Raw genomic sequence first — 12,895 nt, forward strand, 5'->3', positions numbered from 1 at the left:
CCAAGGGAGGCTGCAGGTACCTGGATCTGGTCTTGTCCCAGCCACTATTTGCTGTCGCATTCAGGTGGACAGTAGGTGGTCACAGAAATGGTTGCATGGAGCAGAACAAAGCCAGACAGAGAAAAGTGCCAAGGAGACGGTTACAAAATCCTGAGTCAAGGCCTCCCGTCTTTCCTGGGGCAGGGAAAGTGTTCCTCAGATGCAGTCGTCAAACAGACCCACTGCCTGTTAGTGTGGCTTCACCACAGAGCCCCTGAGGGATAAGGCAGACCCACACTGTAATTGCCATGGTCAGTGGGGGTGTGCCCGGCATCCCCACAAAGCTTCAGGGTAAGAGTTCAGGCACTGGATGCATGAGCTGCCCTTTAGGCCTCCTGATGTGTGCTCTCGGCCTTTCTGGGTCCCCTCTGCACACCAGTTATCCCTCCTCCCTGGATTCCCTATCTTAGAATGCTCTTGCCACCCTGCGGGAGCAGTCACAGCCATGTCATCAGCCTTGGCTTTCTGAATTCGTCATGCATTTCTTGAGTACCCTGTTTGCTAGGCCCAGGGGCTGGGAGCTGCAGTGGCTGCAGTGATGGCTACCACAGGTAGGACTACCTAGGGAGGGAAAGCCCTGGGCCTGGGGAGTGCCTGACACGCCCCCTCTCAGACCCACACACACCTGTACTGTAAGACTTGCTTCTTGAATTACAAATTGCATACCTACACTTAAAATGAGGTCCCATAATTTTACTTGCCCATCGATGAGTGTGGCTTTAAGGATTGAACTGAATGGTTTAATTTGTCCATCTGTTCTGGAGCTGGTGCACAGCTTTGTGAAGCTGATGGCTGTCGAAGGTAGTGCGGTGTGTCTACAAATGGGAGATGAAGGGACTTCCCTCAGGTGGTTGTCACACCTGGCAGAGCAGGTTTTCTCATGTGATGTAGTCAGCGAGGACCAGTGGGGGTTAGAGGCCAAGATGCCCTCACTAAGTTCATTGACATCTGGGGAGAAGGCCCTGGAGTACAGAGCCTTGCCCCATGGGTAGGGTAGCTGCCTCTGGCTGGCTATTGGGCAGACTTGGCTGAGTGTGGTGAGGTCGTGGGGAGGCTGTGAGAGCAGATAAGGTCCCTGAGGGGTCTGGTATAGGGCACAGGGGAAGCTGAACTTCAAGGAGGTGGGAGTGAGGTGGAGGAGAGGAGGAAGAGCCATGCAGGGCGGTGGCAGGGGCCAGGATCCCCTGGAAGGCTCCTTAAAACACAGTTGCTCGAGGATTCGCCAGGAGTTTTGATTGAGTAGGTCTGGGAGAGGGGCAGAGAATTTGCATTTCTAACAGTTTCCTGGGTGGTGCTGATGCTGCTGGTCCCAGGACCACACTCTGAGATCCGAGGTCTAACAGAAAGGGAGCCAAGATTAGAGGAGGCCACGAGCGAGCACTTGGTAAGCAGTGAGTGGCACCCAGAAGACGGTTCATAACTAGAAGAATTTTAGGAGTGTGATCTTGCAGGTGCTAGCACCTCACTGAACCTTTCCCTTTTCTCCTTTTGGCTTCTGTCAATATCTGGTCAGATTTCATAACTCCTTCAACATCATACAACATTTTCCTCCTACCCTGGTGGCGCCTGGCACACATTAGAAGCTTAGAAACAGAAACCTGCTTGGGCTGCTGGCAGAGCTTCTGAAGTCATAGTCTGGGGAGGGTCAGGGAGTCAGTATTTTTAAAGACTTCCCCAGGTGATTCTAATGAGCAGCCAGGACTGGGAACCACTATCCTGAGCTTATTTTTCTTCTGAGGATGGGCTGTCTGGGGCTCTTCCTTTGGCCCCATCAGTGTTGTCCCTTACAGGTAGTGATATGTCCTCCCCATCTACTGGTCCCTGTCCTGCTGGTTTCTCTCCTTCCTCCAGTTCCCTGAGAATCCATTTGTAGTGAGGGCCTCACTTGCTGTTGAGAATGCCAAGTTACCTGCTTTATTCTTAGGCCACTAGCAGATTTTACTCTGTTGACACCTTTGTGAGGGCTTCAGGTAACAAGTGGCCCCAATATTTGTGTCTTTCAGTGACACAGAGAGTAGAAAATTGTGCAAGAAGATGAAAGTTGACCTGAGTGCAAAGGACAAAAAGGTCGAATTATTCCATTACCAGTAAGTACACGTGGGCATTTCCAATTTCCAAGTGAATGCTGGAAGCTTTTATTGGTATTCTCAGTGAACAGCGATTTTTAGTGAGATTAATTTTATTTCAGAATGATTTTTTTCTGTGTTTACAATTACTTCTTAAAAAAAAAACCTTGAACTGTGTTCAGTAGCTGAATCTTATTAAGATGCTGCCGGAAACCAAAGGTAAGTGTCTTCACAACCATTCCCAAAGTTAACACCTTTTTCTCATTTGACAGGGATGGTGCATTTCATACTGAATATAACCGAGCTGTGACGTTTAAGGTAAGTCTCCCTCCCTCATTCTCAGGAGGAAGGGCAGAGTGCACGGGTGCCCTTCTGAGTGACCTGAGGGGTTGTCATCTCTAGAGCATAGATCAGCAGACTATCTGGGAAAGTTTCTAACTGGTAAACCAGTGGGGATGACCCGCCTTGTAGACAGTTTGCGAATCTGTCAGCAGTCATCCATTGAGGCATGTGATGTCACGCCCTCCCCTCCAAAGGCCTGGGTCTCCCTTCGCTGTGGCTTCAAAGCCCTCCCTCATCTCTGCAGTAGTGTCCATGGTGGCCGCCCATGGGCCAGAGGGGGCTAGCTGTGCCCAGGTGAGCACAGGACCTGGGCAGGGCAGCACCTCTGGGACTGATGCAGCTCGTCCCAGACGAGACGCCAATGTCACTGAGACGCTCCCTGCTACAAATTCAATTTAGAAGGAGATGGAAAAGCATCAGTGGAACTAAATATGGAGTCCTCTGACCTGCCGGTGCTGTCCTGTTACCTTAAAGTGGCTCCCTGAGCCCTGAATCTTTCAATACCCTTGGATTCTCCTCCTTCAATTTGTGCGTTCCCTTCCTTAGATCAGTATTCTTCTGCCTCTGGTCCAGGCGGTGTCCCCCTTGCCCTGCGCAAGGCTGTGTATTCTGTTCCCAGCATATGCTGAACCTACTCTCTCTGACTCTCCTGCTTCCCAGACTTCTTGGACCTGTGCTCCTCTCTCTGTTTTTTTCCATCTGTTTCCTTCGATTGTTTCCTGCCCAACCATCTGTCTGTGCAGCTGTCAGTGCCCCTCTCCCTCTGCCCCCCCCATCTCCCTGGTCATGTCTTGTTTACCCACTCACGCGTGTTCTTAAGTGGCCACAGGTTTTTCCTTATAGAGACTCAGCCTGATTACTCATCATCTTAACACCCACTTAGACACTTAGAGAAGATTCTACCAACTAGAGTTACTAACCCCCTCTTATTCTGTGTTAAGATGTCAGCTGAAGTCCTTGGAGAGAACAGGTGCTCTCCAGGAACTAGATTTAGCTGGGTGGGGTGGGAGAGGTGCCGATGGAAAGAGGGAGCGGGGGCTTTTGTTTTGTGTTTGGAGATTGTATTCGGTTTGTATTTAGCTGGCCCTGAGTCTGTTGTGAGATTGTGGAGCAGGGAATAACAGCTGCTCGAAAGTGTCACCGTAGGAAAGGAGCCCAGGTGGTCTTTGCCTTGCCTGGGAGGGGGAGGCCAAGTTCTGGCCTCTGCCCACCTCCTTACAAAGACCAGGTGTGTGGGATCTGCTTGCTCCGTCCTTCCTGTGATTTAGGCATCAACAGGCTGGAGAAGTGAGGTGAGGTGAGCATTGTGTAGGGCAGAGAGAGGGCATCCTTGGCCCCACGGTCCCTGAAGCCCACAGGGCCATCAAGGACTGGGGTAGAGTCCCTGGGTTTCTCCAGGGTGGAGGAGGCGTGGGGGCAGAGCTCCCCATGACTGCCTGGCAGCTCCTGCTCCTCAGGGGGAGCAGCCCAGACCAAATCCCCCCTCAGTCATGGATCAGTTTTCCTTTAGGGTCTCTCCTGAGCCTCTGTTTCCAGAAAGATGGAGGAGCCCCCGGCAGGGTGAGTGTTGCTGTCACCCTGTACAGTTCCGTGGGGGGTCTGGACAGAGGGACTGTGCCGGGGCCCGTAAAGAGTGCAGAGGCCAGATAAGTGAGGGTAAAGAGTGGGGAACTCAGAGAGGGGGCATCTGTGTGAGTGGCCTTTGGCTTGTCAGCCAACTATCCAATGAAATCCTTATGTGAGTGGTAAGGATCAGAGATGCCTAAAAGGGGAAATTCAGATGACCCTCTCCCAAGTTCTGTGACCTTGGATGTGGTTTCCCAGCCAGGAAGACGTCCTGAAGACTAAAGTGCAGGGTGTTGGGCCATTTCCCTGGAATTCAGAGCACTCGGAATAGGACAGCTGAAGGCAGGGTCCCAGGTGCTTTTCCCTCTAGCCCTTTCCACCCAAGATCTTGTTGGTTACGTAATTTGGAGAGAACCTATGGATGTATTATCCAACTTCAGCTAAAGAAGAATAATCTCCACCTGAGAAGTGAAAGATTGCTAGTATGAATGTTTCAGTTGTTGCATTAAAAGAGGTGATTTCTTTCCTTTCTCTATCCACATCCATCTTTTCTCCTTGATGTCGAGGTAGTGGTGAGGGTGCTAACCCTTCAACTCAGCTCGTGTTGGGATGGAACAGGAGCCTCCAGAGCAGTAGTTTTGGGTTCCTAATCCCACTGAGAATCTCCTGAAAGCCATGGACCTTCTCCCTGGAAACAGTGTGCGTGCATACCTTGAAAGAAGTGTTTTCTTGTGAGTTTGGGGTTGCAGAGACTCCTGAAGTCCACTGTGCTCCCTTAATTAAGACCCCCTGCACCAGGTGTTCTGGACCAGCAAGCGGGTCGGCACCCATAAACATCTTCCTCACGTGGCTGGGGCACAGATGCGTCTGTGCCTGTGGGTGAGTGTAGGTTTCAGAATGTCCCTGCTGGTTCCACCTTGGCTTGTATTCTCACAGTGCAGCTTTGACACGGGACTGAGAAAGGCCAATCTGCCTTTGCCTGGTGGACACGGCCGTCTTCTCTTGCCAGCAGGCATTGCATAGCTCAGTTTGGACCAACAGGGAGCATTACCTGAATGAAATCCTGCGAAGTCCTGGCTGTCTCCCAGTCTCCCATAGTAGCTCTTTCCAAATAGGAATTTCCAGAAATAACAGTCCTCTCTGAGGTCCTCTGTGTGTGGCCAGTGGAGGGGTTGGATGCACAGCCTCCCTAAGGGGGTGTTTCCTTTCTTACCTCAGACTTCCCTCCTTTGTCACACATGGCCCACTCAGCTCATCATCTGCTCATGGGAGCTTGATAAAAGTGGGCAAAAGCAACAGAATCTTGCATCAAATTGGGGGACACTGAGGGCTCTGTTGACGTGGAGGTCAGCAACTCCTGTCCAGGGTTGGAGGGATGGAGGCTCAGCTGGTTTCTGGTTCCTGTTCCTGGCTTTCACAGACTTTGAGCACCATTTCCCAGGTGACTGAGAGGAGAGGGATGTGGCTTCTGTCCTGGACTGGGGAACTGTGCCAGGTGGGGAGGGGAGTGGAGGGGTGTGCCCCCGTTCCCACCCTATGTGGATCCTGCCCCAAGGGAGCACAGATAGGAGTCAGTTGTCCGCATGACAAAGGCTGGTCAAGCTCTTTATCCTGAAGGTCTTTGTCAGATCGTCATCCTGGGCCATCTAGAAGGGGATCTCTAAGGAGAGGAAGTCCAGCAACCAGGGGGCCACAGCAGTGAGCACCGTGCCCTGAGAGCTCCCCACCTGAGCCCCACAGAGGGTGATCAGGATTTAACACACTCCCAAACCCATTTAGATCACGAAATATCCAGCAGGTTATAAGTAGGTGTGATGACTTGCATACGTGATTGACAGTTTTAGTGGCTGCGTGAATGTGGAAGTATCTACTGGGCACAGGTCTGGAGACCTTTATTCAGATTCATCAGAAAGACTTTCTGGAGTAGATGAACTTTATTAGAAGCACATGTCTCTGTTTTGAATAAGCCAACTAATTGTCTCAAATTTGTTCTCTTGTCCGTGAAGAAGCATTGGAGGTGTGGATCAGTGGACCAGAGTTAGGTGTTCTGTGGTTGAAAAGTCCTGATGGGGTGTGTTTTTAGGGGCCTTTGCAGTGCTGTCAGTGGGTGATGGGATGACATGCCCCCACATGTTTGCCGGTAAGCATATCGTTCCAGGCCCTTGGGTCTCCAGGCAGGGAATGGGGCAGGTTCTCAATTCCCCCATCTCCCTTTTTTCCTGGCTAAAACAGGTTTTCCCTTCTCTCTTTCTTTTTCTCAGTCCATAGTGGCCTTTCTGAAGGATCCCAAAGGGCCCCCACTGTGGGAGGAAGATCCTGGAGCCAAAGATGTTGTCCACATTGACAGTGAAAAGGTAATTTCCCCCTATCAGTTCTGCTGGGCTCTGGAAGCTTTCCCACAACCAGGGTCTCCCAGGAGAGATGCCCAAGGAACTGAGAAACGAGAGTGTTTTGGGACCATCAGGCTGAGGGCAGGGACCAGGACCCTGACGTTTGATTCCCCTACCCAGCTCCGTGACAGAACCGACAGGAGATGACAGACTGGCTGCCCGAGCGCTTCCTCTGTTCTACACTGCCTTAATCCATGTACTTCAGCATGTTTAGGTTCTCCTATCATTTTAAATGTTTTCTGGGATTGTTGCTGGGATTGCCAGTGTGACTTCTGGGTTTTATTTTTTGTTTTTTTTTTTAATGGAGATACTGGGAGTTAAACCCAGAACCTTGGGCATGCTAAGCATTTGCTCTACCACTAAGCTATATCCAACCCCCATGTTTTTTGTTTTTTTAAATTGGGTTTTGTTTTTGTGTGTGTGTAATTTTGTTTTAAGTCTAGTCTGAAAGGTTTGAGTTGGATTTCTAGAGACTTGGGTCAGGTCTCTGATTCTGAGTTATTGGGTTAACTTTGAACAAGTTGTTTACTTCATTTTCTGGGTTTGGCCGGGGTGGAGGGTTGGGGAGTGGAAGGGTGGTTCTGATGTATAGTCTGCTCACAACCCTGACACCCTCCTCCTTTCAAAGCCTGCCCCGCCTGCCCTGAATGTGCCTCTCTGTCTACGGGTACCTGTGTGTGTATCACGTGCATGTGTGTGCCTTGCTTGCGTGGCTCTGCCTTCAGGTTGGGATGGGCACAAGCTACTTTGTCACATTTCAAATGGTCTGTGAGGCAAGCAGTGCTTTTTTGTAGATAGAGAATGTTTGTTTATATCTTGGTAACATAAAATGTACCTTTTATCTTTCTTTGCCTCCCTCCCTTTTCATTTAAAATTATTGACTCTTAATGCTCGTTAGCACACACACAAAAATGATGCCATTTATACTTTCTGGAGGAGGGATCCTGTGTGATCATCGCGGGCCAACCATGTGGGCCTTTCAGATTAAGGGCTGGGCATCAACATTTCTCTGGGATAGAAAGAGCCAGCATTGCCAACTGGAAGGTGAAGCCTTTTCAAAAAGCATGCTGGGGGCAAAGGCAGCGGGGCAAGTGTCAGGAGGTAGTGGCCCTGTGCCTATAGCCATGAAATGACGAACAGCCTAAACTGATATTTTCTCCCAGGTAGATGTGATCATACTTGTTTTTAGCTTTTCTAGAAAGTGATTGCCTGCCGCCTCCCTCCGCCAAATCGTTCATGTCCCGGAACTCCTAAAATTGGTCTTCTGTAACTAGAAATTATTAAGCAGAAATTCTTTCTTTACACCTGTGGGCAGTCCCCTTGTTACACTTGGTGCTGTTCTCACTCACGTAGAAGTATGAGGCATGGCTACTTTTCTGCCAGTGGACTCCCCACGTAAAATCACTGAAGTTCCAAATTCAAGTTTGAGTTATTGATTGACATTTGTAAGCTTAGAGTTCCACACTTACTTGGAGGTAATTAAGCATCTTTGAATGTAATGTAATATTTGTTAATCCTCAGGATGTGAAACCAAAATACTGCAGGCTCAGAGAAGCCTTTTTCCCCAGATCTTTTACCGGTGTTAGCTCCAGGGACTCCAGAAAATCATTTTCAAAGCATTTGCATCCTCCATCAGGGTCAAAGATCTTGGTTACTAATTCTGCTTAAAATGAGTGCCTTAACCCTGTAGTTATATAAATAAGAGTACACGTTTTCAGACTTTGTTATACAATGTTTTAAATTCCCGTAAAATATTTGTAATCTTTTTTTACCTAACTGAAAAATTATAATGTATATTCATTGTTGAAAATTTAGAAAACATAGCTTAAGCATAAAAGAAAGAAAAAAAAATTCACCCCATCCCTCCGCGTTGAGAGATACCCACTTCCAGTATTTTCTGTAGCCGTCCAGACTTTCAACGTAACACACACACAGATATTTGTACTCACAAAAGTGTCATTACATTTTATATGCTGTTTTGTAACTTCCTCCCTCTCCTTAATGTAAGGTGCACATCTGGCTATGACATTAAATACTCCTCTTTGTCATTTTTAAGGATGCAGTAGTAGCCCGTTGTGTGGGGTGTACCGTCATCTATTTATCACCCAGTGCCAGGAAGGTGCATTTTGAAATTTCTTCTTATTTTCCTTACTATTCAAAAGAGGAGAAGTTCGAATTTTCTTCCATGGTAACTGGTTCGAGGAGCTTATTTTAATCAAAATATGCTCTGTCATCGTGCTACTCCACAGTCCTTGATAGATTCACTTTTTCTGGTTGGAAGAAAAGTCTCCCACCCTGCTTTACGCTGAAGTCTCTCCATTAGCACTGTTGCAACCATTTGTCTTTTTACATTTATTGTGTTCATTTAACAAATAATTATATATTGCCTGATAATGAACCAGGCGCTGTTCTAAGGGTTTTACAAATACAAATGATCCGTTCAGCTTGTAGCCTCCTAGAGGTGGGGGCACATCTCATCTCATCCATATGCTGCTGTGTGCACCGTGGACTTCTGGGGCCCTGGACAGTGTGGTTGGGCTGGGCAGGGAGAAGAGGTTCTTTGGGGTGGGTTAACCCTGTGTTATGTGACGAGCAGGTCCCCATCTGGCCAAGTCAGGCCTCCATGAAAACAAGCACGCATCACAACAGAACGTGCTCCATAGATCACATGAAGAAGGGGTGGCCTGGCCAACCTGGGACCAGGTTGCTCCTTGCAGTCTTTAATTGTTCATCTGGAGCTCAGAGAGGCCAGTAGCCTGGTCCTGACTGCTTGGTCCCACCAGGTGGCCTTGGGAAAGCCACTTGTCCCCTCGGGACCTCAGTTTCCCCATCTGTAACATGCCAGGTGGCTAGAATGGATGATCTCAGCTCCCAGTGTGCTGAGACTCTGCACTGTGCCCCCCAAGTCAGACCCTGGGGTTTCCTCACACCATGTGGGTCTTGGGGTGGGCGGGGAACGTCACCTCCATTACTATGTTGTGTGTGACCTGTGGTGTCCTCTTTTTGTGCCCCAGGACTTCAGACGGCTCCTAAAGAAGGAGGAGAAGCCAATCCTCATCATCTTTTATTCTCCCTGTGAGTGACTTCCTCCGTGGGGCCCAAGGTCATTGTTCAGGCCCTTGGCGGGGCTGCTGGTGGGTGCGGGGATGCTGGAGTTGAGCCCCTGCCTCTCACTTAGATTGCCCAGGCACTTCCGCACCCCACCTCTCTGTCTGTGCCTCTTTTCCTTCATCTTTGCTGTTTCATCTGGCTCCCCCACCCCCATCTCCCCCTCCACGTCTCTCACTAGATTTGGCATCCTGCCCTCTTCAACTAGTGGCAGGACGGGTCTCCACCTGCTCCAGGTACCTCTGCCCTCCCGGCCCCGCCTCCGTTGGGCCTACCACCCTTCCCTGGCCGCTGTGTGCCCTGTGGAGGATCTGAGGGTCTGAGGGGCTCCTGCTGTTCACCACCAGAGCCTGGCTGGCTCCTGTGTGCCCCTGCCAGTGCCACTTGGGTGGGCTGACGGAATCTGGACCAGGGAGAAGGAGGCTGGTATTTGGGTTTGGTCTCTGTATGAGGCAAGAGACCATGGGAACAGCAGAAGGACCATCGAGATGACAACCAGAAGACCTGGGGACTCATTCCAGCTATGTCACCAGCAAGCAGGGTGACCTTGGTCACATCCTTCACTGCTCTGTATCTCAGTTCCATTTCTCTAAGGGAAGGAAGGGGCTGGATCAGAGCAGTGGCTTTCAAACTTTTTGACTGTATTTCATAGTATTAAACATATATTACATTGTAACCCATTACTACAATTGTAGGTAAACTGTATATAAGTAAGCTGAAAAGTGTCACAAAACCATACTCACTCTTACTACTTGACATCCACTCAGCTAGATGTAGTACACACTGTTTTATTTAAAAATTAATTTTTCTTATTAATTCATAGCCCTATTATAAAGGGTCAGCAAATCGTGGCCCATGGGCTGACTGCCTCTTACTGTAAATTAAATTTTGTGGGAACACAGTCACATCTATTAGTTTACAGGTTGTCTGTGACTGTCTTCAAGCTCCAGCAGTGGAATTGGCTAGTCTGCAAAGTCAGTGTCTGCAAAGCCACAGATATTCCCCATCTGGGCCACCCTGCAGTCTGGTTCCCACCTACAGACTGAGAAACCCTGGATTAGAGCCTGTGTACGGCCTTTAGACCCATGACTTTTGAAGTGCATGTGCATCCAGGAAGCCGAAGGACTAAAGGCTGGAGCGAGAGGGTCTGTGAGTGGTGGGAGATGGGTGTGCCCAGGCCTGTGACTCAAGTGTGTTTCACAGGCTGTGACACCAGGGTTTTGTTTATTCTTGAAAGCCCGCCTTCAGTGCCCCTTCCTGAGAAGTTCTCCCAGCAGAGGCCCCTCCCATCTTCACCCTGGGGCCAGATACCCTTCGATGGGATTCTGGTGGGTCTGCCTGACTTGGGCCTGTGGCTTGTTCAGAGTGACAGCAGCCTCTCCCCAGTCTGTGTTGACTGCTGGATAGTCCCCCACCCAACCTCCCCCCACACCGTACTGCCCCATGGGTGTGCCTGCCCGTGGAAAGAGGCTCTGGTGTCCCATTTCCTGTTAGAGGTGGCTCTGGGCCGGCGGTCTGCACTTTAACCCTGGGTCATTCTCTCTATTAGCGTTTGTTGGTTGGTTTCACCTCAGAGGGATCTTCTTGGCTGCACAACCTTTTGAGGACGGGCCTCCTTTGGTTTGTCTCAGAACCCTGCTGGTCTCAACACATTGGTCAATGAGACTAAAACAGAGTGGATGTCAGTATGCAGTACATGTCACAAGGCAGGATCATGGTATAACTGTGCAGGTTTCAGTGTGACCTCCAGAGAGTGGTTCACTAGCAGTGTGCACCTGAGTGCGTGTGCCGTGCCCCGACCCCAACCCCCGGCCATCCCCTCATCAGAGCAGGCAGAGCAGTGAGCAAGATCATCATCTTTATAGAATAGAAAGCTGGGGGAAGAAGCTAGGTTCCTTGTAGGAATTAGTCATGGGGTTGGGGGGAGAAAACTCGGAGCTGTTAAGTTTACTACTTGTGGTGAGGGGTCGGATTGGATGGCCTCTTGGGTCCTGGGTAGCCCCAGATTGTGTGGCTACTGTTGTTTTCAATGAAACAAACTCGTGCTTTTATTATATTAGACCAGTCAAGCCCTCCTGGCCTCATAATTCATTTTATTCCTAGGAAACACCAGTTCCCTGACTGGGATGTCTTTTAGGACTCTTTGATCCTTTGATCACAATTGATCTTTTTTTTAATTGAAGTACCATCAGTTACAGTGTTTCAATTTCTGGTGTACAGCACAATGTCCCAGTCAATGCATATACACACATATATTCATTTTCATATTTTTTTTCATTAAGGGTTAGTACAAAATACTGAACATAGTTCCCTGTGCTATACAACAGAAACTTTTTTTTAAATCTATTTTTATATATAGTAGCTAACATTTGTAAATCTCAAACTGCCAAATTTATCCGTCTCCGTTCCCTTCCCTGGTGACCGTAACATTGTTTACTATGTCTGCGAGTCTGTTTCTGTTTTGTGGTTGAGCTCATAGTGCTTTGATCACAGGATGAATGAGCCCAAAGGCAGTGGGAGCCTTTAGTTGTGACCAGACGTCTAGGTCCACAGGACCTATTGTTTATTCAGTGACTGTTGACTGAATTAATGAGGAAGTAAAAGGGCTGGTGTGCTCACTTTTGGGATTTTAGAGTGGTAATTAGTCTTCTCTTCCCCTGCCTCCCAGGTGAACCAGTTGAAGGCTAAACTCAGGTGGGGGTCACAGTTCCAGCTCTGTTTTTGGTCAGGTGGAAACTGGCTTGGTCTGCAGCTCCCTGTTAGTCTTCCATCACCTCTTTCCCCCATACCTTCTTCACCCCATGCTGCTGGCTTCCACCCACGGGGACAGCTGGCTGACTGACCACTTCTTCAGGGGATGTGGGGGCTAATGTTGCTGCAGGCGGACGACAGGCCTTGCTGGAAGAGAGAGAGGCCGCGCCGGTGAGGACAAGCAGTAAATTAAGCTCCTGACCGCTGAGATGTGACCCACTGGGTGCCAGACTCCCCCATCTCATCAAGTCACTGAGCAAGGAGTGGGGGAAGGGCTGCAAGTGTGCCCCCCGTCATCCTCCCTCCTGGGGGTGGAGTGACACCCTCTGGTCCCTGTGGGAGTGTCTCCCCACCACAGACTGGGAGGCAGACTCTCAGGCCTTGTGTTGTAGAACCTGCCCTGCTGGTGCCTGGTTCTGCCTGCCCTCCTGGGTGTTGGCTCTGCCCCTCAGCCTGCAGGGCACATGCCGTCTCCACAGAAGGGGAAGCTGAGGCTCAGATTACTCACAGCACTAGCCCACGGTCACACACAGCAGTGGTCAAGGGGAGATGCGTACCTTGGTCTCATTCTCCCCAGAGCCGAGCCCCTTCCTCTGCCTCTGCGTGGCATCCACCTGGTGCAGCCCAGGCTTC

The 12,895-nt window shown here is 49.7% G+C and overlaps 1 protein-coding gene across 2 annotated transcripts in view; it reads left to right on the plus strand.

The window, feature by feature from the left end:
- PDIA5 (protein disulfide isomerase family A member 5) overlaps positions 1–12,895 on the plus strand; it is an 88,810-nt gene that overhangs the window by 31,312 nt on the left and 44,603 nt on the right. For both annotated transcript variants that reach the window (XR_012507257.1, XM_010970911.3), the window contains exons 4-7: positions 2,043–2,126; positions 2,378–2,423; positions 6,275–6,367; positions 9,418–9,478. Coding sequence is in view for 1 of the 2 variants with exons in the window: in XM_010970911.3 (XP_010969213.2) it covers positions 2,043–2,126; positions 2,378–2,423; positions 6,275–6,367; positions 9,418–9,478 (284 nt within the window). In the remaining variant the exon portion in view is untranslated. The remainder of the gene's footprint in view (positions 1–2,042; positions 2,127–2,377; positions 2,424–6,274; positions 6,368–9,417; positions 9,479–12,895) is intronic.

This window comes from Camelus bactrianus, chromosome 1, assembly GCF_048773025.1.
Source record: "Camelus bactrianus isolate YW-2024 breed Bactrian camel chromosome 1, ASM4877302v1, whole genome shotgun sequence".
NCBI classification, from domain to species: Eukaryota; Metazoa; Chordata; class Mammalia; order Artiodactyla; family Camelidae; genus Camelus; species Camelus bactrianus.